At 39.4% G+C, this 21,959-nt stretch overlaps 1 protein-coding gene across 4 annotated transcripts in view; it reads left to right on the forward strand.

Annotated features, from left to right (window-relative positions):
* The window catches only part of arhgap6 (Rho GTPase activating protein 6), an 89,475-nt gene that overhangs the window by 14,971 nt on the left and 52,545 nt on the right, over window positions 1-21,959 (forward strand). For 3 of the 4 annotated variants that reach the window (XM_022247375.2, XM_087131439.1, XM_022247374.2), the window contains one exon: window positions 3,636-3,757. In XM_022247375.2, the coding sequence (XP_022103067.1) occupies window positions 3,636-3,757 (122 nt within the window). Of the gene's footprint in view, window positions 1-1,863; window positions 3,758-21,959 lie in introns of those variants that run through there. The other variant, XM_022247373.2, reaches the window with a different exon arrangement.

The raw sequence follows: 21,959 nt of genomic DNA on the forward strand, positions 1-21,959 counted from the left end.
CCGGAGCAGATTTTGTCCACCTCAACATTTTCTCCGATATCACAATATTGCTTTTGTCTTTACGAGCTTAGCCTTTGGGAATTTGTCCAGTAACTCTTTGCGGTCATTTTGACATCACATTTGTGAAAATTGAAGCTGCCGTTCTTGTGCAGCGCCCATTTTCCCGAAACAAGTCAGCCAATAATACATATACCATGTCACCGCCGTGATTAATGCAAGCGGGCTAGCAGGCGAGTGACCTTGAACTTCAAATGACCATAACAACAAAACAATATAGTTGGGTTGAAACTTCACACAATTGTACTGATGAGGAGTGTCTTTCCCGAGGTGAGATAGCCAAAAATAACCATCAAAGAGCCATGTTATTTGGAACACACACACATACACAAAGACTGGGGGAGGGATTCCGGCCCCTATAAGAACTCGGTTGTGATAGGTCTGATTTTCGTGACACTTGACGTGCCATATACAGACCCTCTTTATCATTACAAGAGTGAAGTTTAAACCCCAATTTATGGTTTTGTTGTGACGGTCATTGGAAGTTCATGGCTACATGCATGCCAGTGCGCGTGCATTGGGCACCACAGTGGAAAAGTATACAGTTTTGGGCTGACTCGTCTGTGCGAGAACGATATGTTTGATTTTTACAAAAATGGTGTTAAAATGACCGCAAAGAGTTACTTTAAAAACTCATAAAGGCTCGACGTTTGAGAGAAAATGCAATGCGGCGATATCGGAAAAAATGTTGGGGGGTGGGGCGGATTCCGCCCCCGGCTCTTTTAGGGTTAAGTAAAAATTATCCCGAGAGACGCTTATTGCATCTCCATGACAATCATTTATAGATATTCCCAAGTGAGCAAGTGGCGTCTTGATGTTACTTCCTGCTTTTAACTGTCCTTTCATTTGACGTAAACGTTAGGTCTATCTGGTCATACAAATGAAATCGAAACTTATTATGATAAACAGGGAATCCGTCAACAGGTTACAGCTGGAGGGGCCGTGAGAATATGATTCCGTAAGTGGAGGCAATTCACCAGGGGAAATCAATCAATTTAGTACCTCAACAAACCAGGTCCTTCAAAAATAGAAACGATTGCTCTGACCGACAAACTCAACGGACCTTGATTTTAATACAATCATTTGCTTGGAAAAATACAAATACACTGATGTATTTTTCCAGAGGAAAGCCAATTTTTGCCGAACCTAGTGTTCATCTGTAGTGTATGCTTTACCTTTATTTAACCCAAATCACATTTCAACAAGTCCAAAAATGTGGAAAAAGCAGTCCTCAAGGATATTCAAAATAAATTTACGAATTACAAATTTAAGATCCTGGCTACAGATCTATCTAATACATAAGTGCACTTGCTATTTTGAACATGATACACCATACATTTCTCAATACTTTGTCTGTGACCTTTTTACTCCTCCCAAAAATTGCCAAGTTTTGGAGGCTGCGTGTGTGTGTGTGTGTAGGTGGGGGGGGGGGGAGCGAATTTCAACTTCTTCCCAGCTTAACGCGACAGCGCCCCCACTCTAGATTTTGTGTACGATCAGTGCAAAATTTTATTTCATCTATTCCATGAAGTACGCCCTCAATCGTGTTATCTTGATTAATGAGCAAATCCATTATATAGAAGGGATGCTCAGTCACAAATCACAGGAAAGATTGAAAATTGCCTGCAAAAAATTGATTCCTCCCAGTTCTAAATCAAATAAAAGGGGAATCTCAGTTATAGCGACAAAGTTTAGGTTTATCTTGCTTCACAAAGCACTTTATGCTGGATTTATGTATGTCATACCTAATGAGTAATGGGTTCTCCCGTCCTCGGAAGATGATAATAAAACACCATGTGGTGAACGTTTGATCAACTGTCGCGATGCAAACTTTGCCAAGTGTTGTACATGTACCGAGTGTAGTGGTGCGGAGATTTGACACTGTCACGATTCGTGATTCATGTATTTCTCCACTATCCTCATCTTTTGGTAGAGATAGAGTAATTTTTTTTGTACACAAGAATGAGTCTTTGACGATACGCTTCTCCGACAATTTTCGAGAAGCAGGCAGGCGTAACTCGTTCAACTCGGCCAACCTCACGATCGACGTGTTCCAATTTCCATCACTTGTTTTTCCACCGGAATCGCTCAGTCTTCATGTAGAATTCTGTATTGTACGAAAGAAATTACTGGACAGGACGCCATTTGACTTGTATAATGAGAGTTTTTTCGACAAGTTGCAGATTTTTGCTGTGGTTTCTACTCGCACAAGAAAGATCTCAATTCCTTCATTCTCTTTAACCTTGAAGTTGACGGACAGCGATTCTGCACAACTCACGGCGTGTGACTGAAACCTGTGAAGGGTGCGCGCTTGCAGATTTCGAGTCGTGCTGCCGGAATTTCGTGTGGTCACTTTTTTATCCTGAAAGCAAATAGCTTTTGTCAGCTTTAATCCTACTGTTCAACACCTGACTTGAAGTGTTTTGTGAGGTATTGTGTGTAGTTCTTCCATGGCGAGCAGGTGCCTCAGACTAGAGTCCCCTGCTGTGTTACTCCATTGTTAAAATGCGCCAACTTTTTCGTACAGTAGTGTCATCAAAGCATACAAATACTGTTTGAGGATATCTTGGCTTTAATCAGTTTTCCAGTATTTCAGTACTTTTTACTGCTGCATCCATGACACTTTGCTTGCCAGTGGTTTCATGATTGTAATTTTTGTTAAGAGATCATCATGAGTATAGCTGGGCATAAAAGGGATGTCCTGGTTACCAGCTCTCTATCCCGTGTGGATAGTGGGTGTGATCGTGGATCTCTCACCTCAAAGAGGGGTGAAGAGGGAGACTCAACTCTGCCCTTTTACATGGGAGACATGGGTAGCAGTCTTCCCAACATGTCCAAAACCTCCAAGACTTTAAGTAGATCCTCGGATTCACAGAGTTCTAGTTTTTACAATTCTCCGGACATGAGCCCCAAGACTGATCAGGTTTTTAAATTTGACCTCATCGGACCTGGCTCCAAAAAGATTGGCTATACTGTATGCACGAGCTCTAGCACAAGCAAGCTGTTGCAGCGACCTAAGCCCAAGCCTGTCGTGAGTTTGTCGGGGGATTCTTCACCAACTGGACCCCATAAATTTCTCCGCGAGTCTCGCAGTCTGGATCGCGAGGATGAAACGGACCGGTTTCCTGAACCCCGTCGGTTGCAACGTCAAGAGACCTTTGATTCCTCCGCAAGCAGTGTGCAAGCCCTCCAAGACAAAATAACCAATAATAATTTAATTGGCAGGCCCCCCCTGCGCACTGCAAGGTCATTTGATTTCGGTTACCAGAGTGCAAATGGTGGGGACTCGCAGAACAGTTTACAGCCCCCGAGCGGTAGTGACTCGCTTCAAGTGATAAATACTGCCAAAGTAGCTCCATCGCCAGCAACTAAACGTAGGATAAACTACTTTCAGAAACTTGCATCAAGTGTTTTGTCTGGTAGTCGTTCATCATCATCGGGACCTTCCAGTCCACGAGAACGCAAGTCCACCAGTGGGTCAGGGGAATCTCTATCAGGTCTGCCTAGCAGCCCTGATCACACCAGTAGTGATGAAGGGGGTTTCACTGATGCCTTTTCCCCGCCTTCTTCTCCTACAGTTATGCACAAAGGCCGGCAGAGTAGCTCGCCGAGTAGTAAGTTCATGCCAAAGAAGATTTGGCGGACCAAATCCAAGCCGCAGTCCAGCTCACCTACTGTCACCACACTCTGGAATCCAGAGGTAAGTGACTGTTTCATTATAACTCTTTAATTCTACAAACCCACCGTACACTGTACTTTTAGCTTTTCAAAATCTGGCATCCTATGTGCCAGGATTGGATGAGATTCAGAACTGTAATGCCCAGCCAGTGTTGAATTTGTCATGTTTAATGTCCCTAGGTTTGGTGTACCATGCATTGCAGGTGGATTTTATTGCATTTGTTTATTTGCAGGTTTCCAGCTGAACCACTTCAGCTTAAGTAAATAAATAAGTTTATTTAAAGAAACAGGTTCACAGAATTGGAAGTAACTATTTAAACAGAAATTATTAGGGTGTCATTATTAAAATGGATACATTTGACCATTAATTTTGTTTTTTCCTCAAAACTTGAATATATAGCATGATGTAAATGCAGCAATGGAATTTCATAGTTAATTCAAAAAGGAAGATAACTTTCATGCCTGTATGCTCTCACGAGTTCCAACAGACTACTATCTTCGTTGACAGACACTTTGACCATGAAATATGGCATTTCCTTGCCATTTGTTTCATTTTCATATTTTTCCCAGTTCATTGATGTTGACTATGTAAACTGAAAGTAAACATTGCTTACTCATTCTGAAATTAACAGTGCTTTAAAATAACCTTGAGTCTAACAAATTGGTCTGTTTTATCAACCTGCATGATTTTTTCTCTCAGTAGGAAATTACCTTGAAACTTGTTATCAAGCAGATAAGATAATTTGCCGTTACTTCCTCTTGAATGAATTTACTGTGTGATCTTAAAAAAATCAATGAAATGATTGACCTTAGTCCAACCAAAACCCCTTTCTAAACAACGCATACAGTAAGGAGATTCGGGCTCTGCAGGCACTGTAAGACTTTTAAAGATTTGTATTTGGCAAACACCTCAAAGGAAAACATTATTATGCCAGAGTTAACTCCACTGTTCCCAGCCATCGCTGCATCATTATGGAATTAGTGGCCCTTCTCCCCAAAGCTGCCTGATACCCGCAAACAAAACAAAAGGAAAGTAAAGATTGGAAAAATACAAACCGGTTGATCCAGTCCTTCAGAACCACGCTTTCTTTGATCATTAGCGCCTCCACGCAAAGAGAGACAACATTGATTTCTTCATGCTGTTATGCATTGTTGGGCAGTGTCTACTGAGACTTATGTCCACTGGTTATTCTGAATGGTCTGAATGGTCAGTTGAAGGCATTGCTTGGGGCGTTATTGGGGTCTATGGACTGACCAAGGTTAGGATGTGAGAGGTCACTCATGTACATGTATTCAGGCCTACAGGGCATTTACATATAGGAAGTAACAACTTGCATCACATGATGGCCTTTATATAAAACTAAGCTAAGTACGTACTGGTACATTATTTTGGCTGTTGGAATTCTGAATATTTTTAAGGTCTCTCTGAAGTTAGCCTTTGAAAAGAGTAACACATTTAAAAGCACAGTTTGCCTTTATAGCTCTCAGAAAATGCATAGAGTCATGTACATTCATAATTTTCAAACAACGAGACTTCACGTTTATTGGAATATTTTCTTAACTTGCATTTTGATGCAAACTTTTAAAAGGTCGTCGCCCTCAGATATTTGTTCTTGTTGCTTTTACTCCGTTCAAACTCATTGTAACACCATGAAATTAATAGGAAACTATCAGAAATAATCTTGCAGGCTCCTCAAGTCCTTTCATGTTATAGACAGAGGCACATCCAGTTTAGATGATATGACATCAAACAAGAAAATTTGAATCTGGGGATAAAGATTTTGTCTGTCATTGGAAATGCCTTGATGTTTTGCTCTGCTCTATGAAATGAAGAACAAATCAAATACTATTGGTGTCTTGATTGATGAGAGTGGCAAAATAACATTGTAGATTTTTGACAATTTGATTATGAGGCCAGTAGCCCACCACTTTATCAATAACTGTTGATAATAAAAAGTGTTATCAAGCCCTTGGCCTGGTATACAGCCTGAAAGTAGAAAGGTCACGCAGCGAGCTTCCTGAACCCTCCCTATGGGGATTTTACATTGGGCCGTCCTATCACGTTCGGTAGTTTTTGGACGAATAATGCTTAGCTGAAATCACCCCATGAAACACTTGTGTTGGAATTTTACCTTTATCTTCTGTCCTTTAGTAATATTTAGGAGAAATCACCTGGAGATGGCTAAAAACCAAATTTTATTAATGACCTTTCATGTCCAACGATATCGCACCTACAAGTTTGTCTCCTTGTTCATGCATGTTTGTTTTCACTCCCTGTGCTTTCGTGGAAATGAGGTTGTACAGCGTTGCAAAGATATACCTATACATGTGTATCTGCAGTCTATGGGTTCCAGATTTCGTTGAGTTGACATCACATAGTTGTTGTCAGCAAAGGTTAGGTAAAATATCAGAACCTTTCATAAAAGTAGAATATTGCTTTAAGTTTATTACCTTATAAATTATAAAAGTATGTAAAATATTTTGATCTGTTTTTATTTTGGCTTTGACCGACAGACTACCATAAAATTTCAAACTGTACATGTTCATCTGCGGGGGGGTCAATTTTTGGCAGGATATTTCTCTTTAAGGTCAGGTGATTTTTCAGTTTCTATAAATTGATATACTGGCAAATATTTTCCAAAGCCCCCTATCTTAGTTGGATTTTTTCAAGAAGAAACTGAACAAAAAAATATTACAAATTCTGAAATCGTTGCACGTTATTTTTCTTGTCCAAGGGTTCCGGAAGCATGCCATCAGGGGCCAACTTTCAGGCTCTATTGATTTCAAATTTTACAAAGTCCTCAGCAACATTCAAATTGGCCCCAATGCGACACTGTCATGACACATACCTCCTCTATCTCCAGGCGGTAATGAACACGTTACCCCACTGGGAATTTATCCCATAAGGCCATGCGGCTTCTCTACTCCAATCAGAATGGATCTGTATAATTACATCTATCAATTATTGAATTGTTTCCTCTGTAAGTGTAGTAACCAGTATCCCTTGGGAGACTGTGTTTTTCCTTCATTAACATTTCATTAGGGAATGCATGTACATTAAGTTGATCTTTCAAGTTCTTTCTTTCTGTTTGAATATTTTTGTTTTTTGTACTACATGTATTTGTCACACTTTCTTTTTGTCCCACTTTTAGATCTTTAACAGCTAATGAAACATTACATACTTTGCCATTAAAAATCACAACAGTGAAAGATTCCCACAAAGCCTGACCTTTTTGGAGCTTTTGGTTACAATACTTTGCAGGCAAGATATATGTGCTTAACCTCAAAAATAAATCAATAGCTTGAAATCATGCCAAAGTCAATCCTTTATTCCGGGCTTGCTGCCTAGTGGTCATTCCCTTACAATTCCTATTTACATGTACTTTGCACCCTGCATTTCCAGCTCCTTACAATAGCACCACCCATCTTGTCCTGTCAATCCAAATTTGAACGTTCCTTCAACCTTTCTCCAGTTGCCTTTTGTCACATCCTGAAACTCAAGATGCTGAACACACAAGAGAGTGTTCAGGATGGAAAGAGCAAAGGGGAGGGGGTGTTGTTAATAGTGTATCCCAGCATGCAATTCCCAGAGGATGGACAGACTTGAAGGAAGAGAGGAGACTTTGTTGCCAAGGAGCCTTGTGAAGGATGTCCCTGGTTCAGGTTTCATAGCAAGTAAAGGGCTGGAAGGAACTGACACCTGTCTTGGAGGAACTGGAATTGAAGAAACCAAAAATGAAGGAAACATTCAAAATGACATTTGACAAATTCCTTGGTTGACTGATTTACTGAAAATATGCATTGGCCGGAAATGGGATAGCACTAGTAAATTTATGCTATGTAGGCATTCCAAAAGCTGTAAAATGTCTCATTCTTGGACGGAATTTTTGAATAGTGTTATTCTGAGCTGTCCACATTAATGTAACTATAAAACTGCTGTGGTTGGTTTGATTCTGATTCTTGTTTGTTTCTCTTTTATGTTTAGGTATATTTGTGTAGATAGCTTAAACCCCCAATGGCAAGTCACAGTTATTCAAATTGCTACAGTTGTCAGGCCAGCATATGTGTTGGCCTGGCCGCCTGGCCAATAACACCCTGTGCATTGTGGGCCAGGTTCCTCGACAGCCGCTTGTTATTCCAAACGGCCAGTTTTGCCCACGGAGATGTTTTTCTTTATTTCAGAAAAGAAAAATCAATATTGCCTGCCGAAAGAGGTGACGGCGGTGACATTTTACGCAGGAGAGTGAATCGACGCAAGGCGGTTAGCTTTATACCATCTGCATATTGCTAACTAAATTGTAATTTTTGTCTATTGGATTCTGCTGGCATTAGCTGGGCCTGCAGTCTATAGAACTAAGGCAAAATCCACTCTTCAAAAGAATACTTGAAACCTGTTTTTCTTGTATTTTGGGCCTTGTAGAATTTTCCAGTGGTCCTCCCTTGTGGTAATTGTTTTCAGGCAATGGCTGGGCAGTCACTGGATTGGAATTTCAATCAGTTGAGATACCTTCTCTCGGTTGGTTTACCTGGCTGAATACTTTAAAAAAAACACTTTCTGTTAGTCAATGAAGTTAAGCAGGTGTGACTGCTCAATGTTTTGTTTGGATTGTAATTCCAGAGTTTTAATTACAACAGGAACAAATTTCTCCCAAATTATTGATGATTTGTGGCAGGTTTCAAGCTATTTTTTATATACTAGCCTTCACAGTTTTGTAGCCAAATACCTTTTTATGCACTGGTGTTTCTTTTTTCTTTCCATTTGCTTGGGATTACAATGGCAATTGATGGGAACCCTGGCATGTTAAAACATTGCTTCAAGTGAATGAAGTCATACATGTAAGATGTACACTTGCTACATGCAATTCTCATAGCAGGGGGGTGACAATTTCCTTCATTTTTTTTTTTTTTGATTATCTGTCTGCATTATGTATGCTGTTCATTAATTGAATCATTCATGTGTAGAGGAGAAAAAGCTTGATGCATCCATCCCTTTGTTTTCATTTCATTAGATTGTGACTACATGTATATGTGCATGAATAATTGAAATCAGATTCGTGGATGAGACCAGACTCCAGGTTTGCTGTTGCCCATGCAGTGCAGAACATAAATTCCTCTTACCATTGGTTCCAATGAGCACCTTGGCCATTGGTAAACATGTAATCCAATTGAATTGCTGGTCCTTTTGTTTGTGGCGCTCATGTTGTTCAAACAGCTTGCATCCCTGATAATGAAGCTACATGCATTAGCAAGAAGTGGACATGTTCAGTAGATGTTTGGTTCAGGTTAGGGGGTAGGGTGGGACATGTACATGTACCTTCAGGCTTTGCAAGTTGACCATGAAAGTTGGCAACTGTCAGGATGTTTATCAAATCCATTCATGCAGAAGTCAATGAACCTGCAAGGCTGGCTCAGTTTTTGATTTATGATTTTTTTTTCATGAGTTGGCAGATTTTTAGTTTGTATGATGACCAGTTTTGGGCAATTCCTACCTCTATACTATAATCAACTAGGATTTTCTATCATTCTATTTCTATCAGGTATGATGGCAATTGTATCCATGGTTGTATTCTAAGGCTTACAGGGGGTAGATTGTTTGAAAAGTAGGCTGTTAGACTACAAAAATGACTAATGTGTAATGAGGTTGCTAGCTTTACACTTCTTTTTGATGTTAAGGTGCCACCTTGCGTGTACATGTGTGATTATTTTTTCATTAAATGAAAAAATAATCAAACTACACAATGTTTTAAATTTCTTTTTAAATCAATTTGAAATACATGCACAAAGCAGAACAATTACAAGGATGATAGTTGTGTTTCATTGTTGAAATTATGTAGAATCTCATGGATAAGGCACGGTAAGGTTTTTTTTTAATAATACCGGTATGTAAGACTGTGTGATGTAGACATTGGTGGTAATGCTGTAGGCAGAGTGCTGAACACACGCAATGGTAGGCAGAGCCTGTTATCCAATGCACACACAATAAGATGACGGTGGCAGAAGCGCGCAGTTTATTCAGTCAACATGAACTTCAGTTATACTTGAGAAAAATGGGGTCAAAATCATAATGCATAATTTGGGGGATGGCGGTATTGATATATAGTGGTAATGCAGTTGTGTACATAACGGTTCTCTTTAGAATTTATGTACAAGTCCCATGTCACTTTTGTGTTAGCAGGCTCACTTACATGATAAAGCAGCATTTCTAGTGGTTTTGTGAAGTGTTTGGGATAACCCAAGGTCCCGTCTATGAATTTAATATCGCTGGTCATGAATAGAAATAAACACAGTGTCATAAACTGGGGCTCTCATGCACTTTTGTGCACACATGTGGTTCAAAGTCTCTTGAAATATGGGTTAAAATTTTGCACCTGCACCTGGCAATGTACTGTACATGTACATGCTGGAATCAGTGTTGTGCTCATTTGATCTCTTTACAGAAAGAATTAATTTTTGAGAACACTTTGTGAAAGGTTTCCTCATAGACCTTAGGGTATTTATTTTATCATCGCAGATTTGGATGGATATCTCAAAGTATTATAATACGTACTATACACATTCCATCTTTGATCATATCAATCTAAACATGGTGCAAATCAGATGTTTTGAAATGGGGCTTAAGGAAATGTAGACAGAAAATCAATTTTGTATTATACTGAGAAAGGAATAATTTATCTATTGAACCTTCTTACAAAATACCGTAAATATGATTAATGGAATAAGATTGAAAATTGTAAAAATAAAAATCTTCATCTGCCTTTTTGAAATTCTCAGAAGATGTTGCAAACTCTTCTAGTTCCCAACGTTCTGTTGATTTCTACAGACTGGATCAATTTACTTAACAGCCTACGTGATGTATTCCTGACCCCCCCTCCGTCACTTGCCGCTGTGACTGAACAAATTTCCGCTAAATGAAATGAGAATTCCGAGCTCATTTATTTCAAGCTGTCCAGGCTTGAAATAATAGTTGTTTGTTCAGAGTCTGCCGACTAGAGACCAAGTCTGATGACAAAGTGCCCTAAAATTGACAGCCCCGCACCGAGGTTATAGATTTGTTCAGAGAAAGAGGCTTTGGAAATGTAATTTTGCATTTGTCCTGTAAGCCTCTGTCAAGTTATAAACAGGGAGAAAAAAGGGGGGAAATATTTCATTTAAACATATTGTAGTAGGCAGTGGCTTGTTTTCTTTGCGACAGTAGGGTTCAATTTGAAGTTTTTTTGCATTTTGCTTCTTTCCTCATTTTAGATTTAATTGATTGAATATTATTGTTTAGTTGGTGGGTAGGTCGAGTGAAAAGGGATTGAAGGAGAACTTACATGTAAATGTAAATTGAGTGGGTCTAGCATTTGTGTCAATTTTGGATTCAATGTACAATCAAGTCGACACTGCATGGCTTTTATGGAGTTCTTCACGTTCATGTAGAAGACAGATGCGATGAACTTCGTGTATTGACTTAAGTTAAATGCATACATCACCAACCTCTAACATTATACACTGTACCAGAAATACATATATTTACAGAGAGAGTTGCGACATAAGTGTCTCAATTGTTGGAACCAAAATGGTGGATTATGCATCAGTGCACATGGACAGTTAGCACACAATGGTACTGCACACCTAATGAACAGCTATTGCAGTTGAAAAGTCTGAGGTTGGCACTACTTTCTCTGGAGACAGTTCTGCATTATACATTACACTTCTAGAATCATGCTGAGAAATCTTGGATCACTGTTGCCTTAGTAACCAAAGTAATCCAGCACAACTGTTAGGTTTTACCCTCCAAAATGTTTTAATGTTATTTTTTAATCAATGACTGCAAATGGCAATGTCTGTCTTTTTCCTTTTTTTGTTTATTTTGTCCAATATGACATAAATTGGGTAAATTTCTCATGATCAAAGTCACATCTGACAAAGATTGAGCATTGGCCCAGTTTCTGTAAGAACTACATGTACAACTTAACCACCTCTTCAATCATATCAGAAGGCTAGCAGTCACTGCAGGTAGCATGCCATGTCAAGATTATCCTCATAGGGCTATGGTCATAATGACCCCGTCTGTTAATCTTCAAAGGGCCACAGGCCTGTGGATGCTGACAACCGAATTCTTGGAGTCAGGTACTGTATGGAATAACAGAGGTAGTCAAGCCACAAACCTGGCTATTGTGAACGAGAATGCAATGTAATGAACTATAAAACTAGTTAGATTGAGCCCTAGCTTTTTGACCCTGTGAAAAACAAAAAAGTGTTGAAACGTGCTTGTTGATGTGTCCTGTGGTATCTCCCTTCATGTTTTCTGTTGTAACTTTGCTAAATGGAAGAGTATCTAAACAAGACATCATTTTAGCAAACAATATCAAGTAAGGTTTCTCATTGATGCAGTGCAGACTGCATGTTCTGTGTGAATTTCAACCTAGCCTTTATATGTGCAGATGTACAGTTAATATGTGAACCCTTTTTGATGATTTTCTGATTTATAACTAATAGTGCACTTCATTCCATGGCAACAGACTTATCTCAAGACACGCTGCAGATCTTTACTAAGAGAGATGGCTCATTATAATGCTGGTGGCGTGTGCATATTTGTCGGACAACAGCATCATATCGATGTGTTGGTCAATTTCCTCTATGATTTCTCCTACTCCAGATTTCTGCAATTTGTTTACATAGGCCCAGGGTCATTGATTTTTCAAACACGAGTAACAACCGACAAAAAGGCTGGCTTGTTTTTTGTCCTTCGTGAAAGATTTCTGGACTGTTCAGTTTGACCAACCTAAATTTACACATCAATCATCTACTTCAATGCAGTACAGAATGAAGAACAAAACCAACGTATTGGCAGTTCATTTATTTTAATTTTTTTCTTTTTAGATTGGAATGCATGTTTCCATAGGTCTTTTGTTCAATCACACCAAACTACCTGGAAATGAAATTATTTCCAGAGACCATGATTGTAAGGTTGTTTAATTTTGCTGTTTGCACATGACTCAGTTTTCTCTCTTTCTCTTCCACCGACTGATAAACCCTGGAGGAATAAAAATAATCCTAATGCTAAGAGTTTAATTTTTTTCAGATTAATAACCAGGATTCCTCCAAGAGTGAAACCCTACACTTGAATAATTCAGTTACCCGGTGTTGTTTAATCCTTGCAACATACATCATCTGATCAGCTCGCCTATTGTGCCATTTCCTGTAGAACCTGCCCTTTTCTATCCAGCTGCTGTGCACCTAAGTATACCTCTGTCTTTATCTTAGGCCCATCTACTTGATTCTAGCCTGGAATCGTGACGGTGTCCCACAGTGGAGAAGAATCCATCACAACTGACAAATCATGGGATTTCAGCCTTCACTTGCCCATCCTTTTATCCCTTGTGCTAATATTCCTTCCAGCAAGAAACAGGAGCGAGAGGAAAAAAGAAATCTCGCCTCTCGCAGAATTCCCCTGCTGGAGAAGGAAATTGTAGTCTTGGCAGATGACAATTATGAGCCCCTGCCGGTGGTGTGCCTGCAGGGTAGTGGGATTCACTGACGTCATCACCCTGTCATTTGCTCCCCGCTATGGCTTATTACACCCCTTTATTAAAGTTTGCTGTGTGAACAGCATAAAACCCTCCTGAATTCTCACTGGACTACTCACAGCTGAATTTTTGGAGGCGTCTGCTCCTCAGATTTTTTTTTATAAAAAGAGACGCTTGTTTTTCAGTGTTGTCTCTCTTTACTGAAGACTTCTGAAATTTGTTTGAATCAGGGACTCCAATGCTGAATTTATCTTGTAATTACGTGTATCACAACCTGTCTGGTTTTGTTCCCTGAACTGGTTTATAGCAAATGTCAGATCGTATCTTCTGGGAAATTGATTGCTTTTTCCTTTTACCTACCCCCCCCCACCGCATCAGACTTAAAGGATTTTTGGAGGCATTATTGAATAATCACACTCCCTCAAATCATGGTGCCCAATAGCAGCATAAGAGTTCCATGAACAAACAGGTATTTTTCTCTCCATAAAACTAGCATAAGATAGACGACCAGCTACCATTTTAAGAAAAAAAATGACCGTGTAATAGTGAACCATGGAGCTATAAATGATTGGAGCATACATCTTTGTCTGTTCACAAATGTGAGCGTCTTCAGTGAGCATGCTCAGTAGTGAATCTAGGTCTGTAAAATGTATTAAAATAAAAAGACGGGCAGGCCATTGCCCGAATGGTTTTATGACCTCCTGAATTTGGGTTGTTACAGTCATGTTCTCTCGATCTTTGGCAAAAATTGTTTACATGCCAGCGGACACATACATCTCTTCTAGCTGGTTGGAGTTGTTATTTCTCACCCTCATTTACAAATGCTAGCTGTCATATCTTTGTCAAATTCTGGTTCTTTGACTCTGCAAACCTGAGATCCAAATAAGCTAACTAGTCCTAAGCAGGACCTCACAATAGTGCATCTAGGATATTATTGTCCCCTGAATGATCCCCTGTCTAGTCTTTGCTTTCAGGTATTCCATTCCAGTGGAGTCGGTGTTACACTCTTGCGCCCTCAGGCAATGTCTGACCAGCACACTTTTGCTGCTTCCATGGACTCATTCCCTGCTACATTTACAACAGTCGCCTCTCTCAATTTGAGGAGTTAGTGCACTCCATTTCAATCTAAAAAGGGCCCGGTTGCTATTACTAATACTAGAGCTTCTGCCAGCTGAGAGAGAGAGAGAGAGAGAAAGAGAGAGAGAATTGCTGGTCGTGGGGATCTTATGCCATATCGGTCTACTCAGCAATCTCTGCACGAAGCCTGTGAAAGATTTCCTCCTAGATTGGTTTCAAATTGTCAAGTGTGTATTTCCATCAAGCAGACTAGGTGCAGGCAAACACACGGGTTCAAATGAAAAATGCTGAAATCTACAAGTCCCAGCAAAGAGAATGCCAAACTATGGGTCTCAAGCTGTGTCAACATCCATTTGTATAGCACATGGCTCTTCAGTATACATGTACCCAGTACTCGCTAAACCTGAATCAGTGTGTTTGGTTTTAGTCACAAGTTGTTGACACATGTATGTATTAAAAATCACTGTAGTTTCTTTGAAGCGAGCAGCAGGTTTGCGTTCCTTGCATGTTGTCCCTATATTTCTTATCTTCACTAGCTAACACTAACCCCCCCAGGGTGTATGTACCAGGTAACATCATATTAATTGAGGGTTGTTACAATTAATGTTAAGGCCTTGTTTCCTATATTAATGTCAGAGTAATGAATGGATACTGTCGACTGAAACAGGAATGAATCCCAGTACATACCGTTGATTCATTTCACTGTTCTGCATTTCCTCGCAGATGAAAATGGTAAACAATCCACTGACCGTTTTACCCTATTACCATTTTTGCAACGGTCGAATGGTATTGGGATAAATACAGTTTCACTGTTTTCTTGTTTTAATAACATTAAATCGAAGACCGACTGTTTTTCTATTTTGCTAAGTTGTTTGTGTAAAACCGCAGGGCAAAGTCATTGATCTTTATACTGTACTTAATTTGATTAAAAACACGAAAAAGGTAAAACTTTATTTATCCCAATACTGTTTGACCATTGTAAACTTGGTATAAGGGTAAAATGGTTGATTGATAGTTTACTTTTGTTGTCTACGAGGAAATGTAAAAATTAACGAATTAACTATATCTACACTGTATATGTATCAGGATTGGAATGGATTATTTCAATTAAAAGGGGGGATTACATCACAGGCAATGTCTTGACCATTTTGAAAGAAATGTTTCAGTCAGGATTATTTGTCATGTAAAATTTTGCCTTTTTTGTATAAAATCCACCCCCCAGTATTAATTCAGATCTGTAATCTCTAAAATTGCCATACTTGGATAGGCTTCCCTTTAAGGTCAGTGCAGACAATGAACTTAAGCTGTTCTACAGTCATTCCCTTCTGCTTATTGTGCCTTTCTGAATACTTACCCTACTCCATTATCTCTTTAAGCCTATCTTAATGAGACAGTTATAGTCCCCAAGTGTCCACTCAGTCTTTTCAGACAGTAGGCGCTCAGTAGTTACCCCCCACCCCTGTGTGCCTTTTTATGAGTGATTCTGAGGGGGAAGACAGGTCTTATTGATTCTCCTTCCTCATCCTTAAGCTGTCACCAATTCCTCTTTGGGAAAGATAGATGGAGTTTAGTGTAATTAGTCTCTGGTCAGTAGTCATCTATTCCATGTATTCAGGCCGGTCAAATGGCCGAGCTTAGCAGGAATGCTAAGCCAAGCTGAGCTCACCCTCCCAAATCACTTTGGGACTTGCCTCACCTGCTCTTCTTAATTTTTAGACCAACATGTTGATCGTTGCCAAACCAATAATGAATATTCAATCAGGATCACATTGTTGCAAGTCAGTACTAATTGAGTTTTCACCCTTCAAGGACAATTTTGAGTCTTGATGCAAAAAAAGTCAAGTTTGGCAGAAATAAAAGCATAACTCTTTGATATGCCATTTTGTTGACATTTATCAGTCTCTATTTTCATGCAGATGCTTACATATCGTGAATATAAAATATAAACTACAGGTAGGGTAAGATATATCCCATCACTTATCAGAGAACTTAATGATTGTTCTGAACTGTGTAGTGATCTGTGTGTTCTCACACAATGAGTTAAATATAATCAAAAAAGAAAGTGTGTTTCTTCCCGTTTCTGCCATCAACGGTTGTATCATCAAACGGGTTGTTTATGGATGGCCGAACCCAATGCCATCAAAATCTTGCAAAATATCAAAACCAAATAGAGTTTGTGCAAGTCTAAAGAAAATAGGGAAGTTCTAGTGCACTATAAAATCAGTTTGAAAACATGGGTGATTGAAAAGAATTCTGAATGATGATTGGACCGTGGATGAGTGACTGGAAATAAAACTGCATGACACTTAAAGTTACTGTCACTGTTGGTACATTGTATGGCATAAAAACCAGGATTGCATAGAAATTGGTACACTGTACCCTGAAGTGCATGCATGCATGGCCACTTGTCAATGCCTAAACATAGGCCCAACTGATCAACACTGGTCCAAATGCCCTTCACCTTCATCTAAACTCTTGCCAACAGCCAGATAGATGACATGGATTCCACGGTACCCACTGCTACCAACATGCTGCTTCAATATCTCCCCAGCTTCCAATAGAACATTTCCATATCTTAGTACGCGGTCAGGGCACAGGTTGTCCCAGCTCAGTGGGCTGTCTTACTCTAGTCTCGGGCAATCCTAGCTCTCTGTCATGCATGAAGCATGCATTCCCTAACACCTTGCGTCATGACATTTGGTACTTGGCTATCACCAAAATCACAGGAGACTTGACTGATGGCTTGCTGGGTCCTTGGAGGATGCCTGATTCCCTACCATCAACCCCTGAGATTCACTCCCATTTCTAAAACCCGAGGCATTGCACTTTTCAGTAATCAAGTCTCATGTGGTCCTCATCTACTGTACAGTACTATGAAAGTGTGTAGTTGATGAAGTATCGGTATGCTGACTATTATTTTTTTTTTGAGTTAATGGAAATAGTTTGTTCAAGATGCTTGAATATTTTATGGCATGCTTAGATTGTGACTTATTTTATTGTGTTATTCTCAAGGTTTGAAATTCTAATTTCTGTAGTTAAGTCGTGAGATAAAAAAATTGGAAATTAAATGTGACGTGTACTGTTTTTATAAAAAGTTTAGTTTGTGTAATAACTATATTCTATTAAAAAATTAAGATTTGTTCATCACAATGTGTGAAAATAAGTAAATATATAATGTCATAAATATACGTGAAGGGAAATGGTTTAGATATGTAGTAAAATATTTGCTAAATCCAACACACTTATCATGTACAGGGAAAATTCCTGCCATCGAGTTTGTGATGTCGATGTCGAAGTAAGCCACGCTAGGAAGTGAGTCTTTCAGCAAACATGGTTGGGATAGCAGCCTTCTCTACTGGAGGGCATACCATTGCAATTTACATTTTACTCTTCATCGATTGCCCGCCACTTTACACAATAAACTTGGTTTAATAAACAGCAGCCTCAGACGGTAGTCTGGATGATGATACTTAACCGCCGATGATATCAACAAAGATCTGCATCTGCCGCCGCGCCGTTCTTGCCGAGAAAAGAAGGAAAGGGGAAAAGAGAAAAGCTGACAACAAAATCCGATCCCGACGAGTGTGCGTCCTTTATGGAAATTTGAGAAATTGACTACGGCAAGTCCAAATCACATCAAGAGAAATTGAATACGTTAGTCCGTCTTGCCCCAGGATTTGCCATTCAGTATTCAGTCCCATGGTTTACTCACGTTCCTGTGCAACGCACGCCTAATAATGTCTACAGGATCTCATATAAAAGAGGCACAAGCTTTAGAAATAGCAATTCCAGATCTCTCTCCTCTAGGCATTTTTATGGTGACCTTTTTATGAATAGTTTGTTTTTTGGTTTCCTTGCTGTAGCACCTTTTTTGTGGACATTTAGAACTTGTGTGGTTGTATGACTGACCGAGTGACATCTGGTTAGGGTGCAGATGAGAAACTTGTAAACAACTGATCAGCATGCAGGTTGTGAATTGGGTTTCAGGGTGGCATTTGTAAAGTCATGTAGATTTCATTGCTAGATGTCTTCTGAATACTCTAAAAAAAAATAAAAATTCTGTAAAAGGAAATGTACACATTAAAGCTTACCTCTCTTTGCATGAGTTTGTTTTTAAAGTGTAGGAGAATTTTGTACATCTGTATTCTTAATCTGTGCAATTCATTTTTGTATCTTAATTGAAATTTTAGATCGATATTCATGATTTAGAAAGCAAGGCAGGGTAGTTGTTACAATTTGTTTTGCAAACTCTTTTATTCTGGTTGGTTGATTCCTTAAAGATGATATGTATTTTGATATTCTCAGGCACATTTCCTGACGAGGAGATAAAGTATATGCAAAGTAAACCCTGTAAACATTAGCCTCTCGTTTGAAGCAGAACATAGTATGTACTGAACTCTCCTCTCTCAGAATGGGGCACTCTTAGTCTACATCAAATGTAAATTTACATGAACTTGGACAGCAACAAAGATGCAGAGGTACAGGAGGACGTAACTCCCATTTTGTCAAGCCCTTGAAGGTGACTTGTCACCTAAATTGGAAATTGGACGAGTTGCTGCAAGGCATGATAAGAGTTGCAGAAAGGTTAACAAATGCCTGTAGTCTGGTTCAAGAGTTACCATGGTAACTCGTCATTCCAGATATGTCATGAGTAGGGGAAGCTGGTTCACATGGAGTGGTCAAATATTGCTGGGGAGGTTTCTTCATTTGGATTTCAGCATTAAAGGGCTCTTAGTCATTTGGAGAAACTGTTTGGTAAACATTTGAGGATCCAGGAGGAGGGTTAACATGGAGTAAATGTGCACAAATGGCAGGGTTGACGGAAGTAATCAGTCACCAGAAGACAAAAAAGAGTCTCTGGTTTCTGGACACTGCTTGCTTCACTTTAGACAGGGATATATGGGTTGTCTTTTTGTGGCTGTGATGTGGTGCCCTGTAATGGACGAAACTGGCAGCTTGATTGGAATCTGCTGTTTATTCCATGCTCAGCGGTTTGAGATATACTACATAAAGGGCACCTGCTAGGCCTCCTACTGCATGTATGTATGAGCATGGTATGAGTCAAAAACTCTTTACCTGTGTGCAAGTAAAATGTGTTTGTTACCCTTTCTGCTTTGTCTCCTGCCCCCAAAGCAACACCAAAATGAATGTCACTGAATCTCTTTCAGAGTGAACTTTGCTTCACAAATCAAACAGGGAAAACAACCATAAAACTTAACACAATGCATGCACTGTAATGTACTAATGTACTTCAACCAGATAGATCAATGAAATGACAGCTTGTAAGGAATAAATTTAAATAGCTGATTTTGACTAACTTCATGGGATTTGTCAGGCACGTTGGTGGCCGTGTGCTTGCTTTCTACATAAGTGGGTGCAAATATCCATCAAATGCAAGTTTCAGTTTTCCGCCCCCCTCCTTGAGGCCTAATTTCTTAATCTTTGAAATTTTCTTATCACATCTGAGGTCTTCAGAGGTTACCCTGCCACCCAGAATGAAATTAAATGACGTCTTATTCTCCAGCATTTTCTGAGGCAGAAATTGGTTCATCATTTTACAAGAAGAGAAGAAGACAGACGACTTTGGGCTCCCAAAGTCAAGTGAAATCCTTGTCTGACATTGACTGCATTGCTCAGTGTCGGCAAGCATTTCCATCTCTGTCTTGACAGTTGACATTAACAAATGTGGGAGAAAAATTTGCCGCTTTTTCTGAGCACTCAGTGGAGAGGTTAACAAGGCCAGAAAGGATGTTTAATTTGGGTGGAAATTGGATAAAAATAAAATCAAGGGCTTGAAATGCATTCCCATTGTGCTTTTGATTTAAATGCCTCTCGACTTTTTTCTAGACCAGTTCTTCCTATAAAAAAGTCATTTTCCTCTTCTTTTCTGTTGATAGTTATGACAGTATTGCATGTCTTTTTCTTGAAGGGACAAGAGATGATTTGCTTTGACATGGGAATGATGTTTCTTTGGTAGGCAAAGATGTTGTGTGCCCTCAGGTACAGTTTCTGGCGGAAATGTACGCACGGTCTTTGGATGTGCGCCAGGCACCATGTTGAAATTTTCCCACTATCCTGTCATTTCTTGCCGGTAAAAGGGTGCTTCCTGGTCAAGCAAATTGAGCAATTTGAGTGAACCTTTCTTGTACTAGAGATGTAGTTTTTCAATACAGAATTGATTGTTTGATAATAAAATTGTCTGATATTTTTGAGCTTCCTTTAGGCACATTTTTTTCTAAACAGCCTACTTGCATAACAAGGGTTTTTTCATTCGACACAACTTAACGTGAGGGGTGAAATTTGCTAATCTGAAGATTAAAGTGGGGTGAACTAAACACACTTTTCACTCTTGTTTCTTTGTCACCTGTCTTGATTTCATCCCTGTTGCACTAACTGTTTATTTATCCAGGATGATTCTCTTCCATGAGCTTCTATTCAGCCCCAAGTCCTCCCTCCCACGGGGCTGGTAGCATGCTGCAGGTCTAATCCGCAACTCATGAACTTAGGATGAAGGAAAATTCATCATCCAGACTTGATTTCTGGGGTCTTGAATTTCAATCTGGTTGGCATGGCAACTTTCAGTTTTAAAAGGGTTCATTTGAAAAGAGGAATGCACTTTTAATCATGAACTGTACATGTAGGTCCAAAACACTTGTTTCAGTTGCTTCAGTACACATCAAGTTTTGCTAATGAATATTATCAGTAAAATTCCTACAACTAAAATTGTTTTCTCCACATCCAACAAGCGGGATGTAAGGACCAGTTACAGGATAAATAAGAAAGAGAAGTGCTCAATACATTCAGGAGGCTGTGTTAAGTGGTGGTATGTCTCAAGATAATTGGATTCGTATCAAAATAAGCCTTTTGAACACTGAGTGAAATGATTAAAATTAAATGTCACCTGTGTGTTATAGCAACAGATAAGGGCCTAGACAATTCCTGCACTAGTCTTGCGGATTGCTAGCTGTAAAATGCAGTAGGATGAGATGGGTGTACATCAAATCAATTTATTTGGCATTAGAAGAGAAAAAAGTAGCCTGAATATTTTAGTCAGTGGGATGTTGAGGATTTAAGAAAGAAGTCAAAAAATGAACAGATTCTCCAGTTGTTTTGTTTGCTCTTTGGAATGATGAACTGTTTTATTAGAAGTCAGGATACTTATCTGGTTGAGAGCAATTTTGGACATGGAACCTCACGGGAGAGAAGGGGAACCAAACTTCAAGTGAATTAAGTTGTGGTTAATTGGGAGACTGATTTGCTTTTCATCATGTTTATTTCCTTGGTGAATCTGCCTCTGTGGTTGTCTAGGCTGGTTATCTTTCCTCGTTTCTCCCTCATTTTTTTCTCTTTCTGCCTTTCTCCTCCCGGAAACTAGGTTAATTTCCTACCTCTGTGATTTCTTCCCTAACTCCCCTACCGAGTTCCTCCATTGCAATGCATTGCTTGAAGTTGTCCGGTCAGCCTGTTTATAATTCATTGAATTCTTCTTTTTTCATTTTGTCTCTTTTTTTTTAAGCGGCCGGCAGTTCATCAAATAAACATGTCTCCAGAGCAAGATTAAAGAGATTTGACCAAGTTGTAGGGTTATGACATCTACAATGCTGTGGATATCTGGACTTGTTCCGACAAGCTTGG

The sequence above is a fragment of the Acanthaster planci genome, linkage group LG02 (genome assembly GCF_054643075.1).
Source record: "Acanthaster planci isolate LZ-2023a linkage group LG02, COTS_SCS, whole genome shotgun sequence".
NCBI lineage: Eukaryota > Metazoa > Echinodermata > Asteroidea > Valvatida > Acanthasteridae > Acanthaster > Acanthaster planci.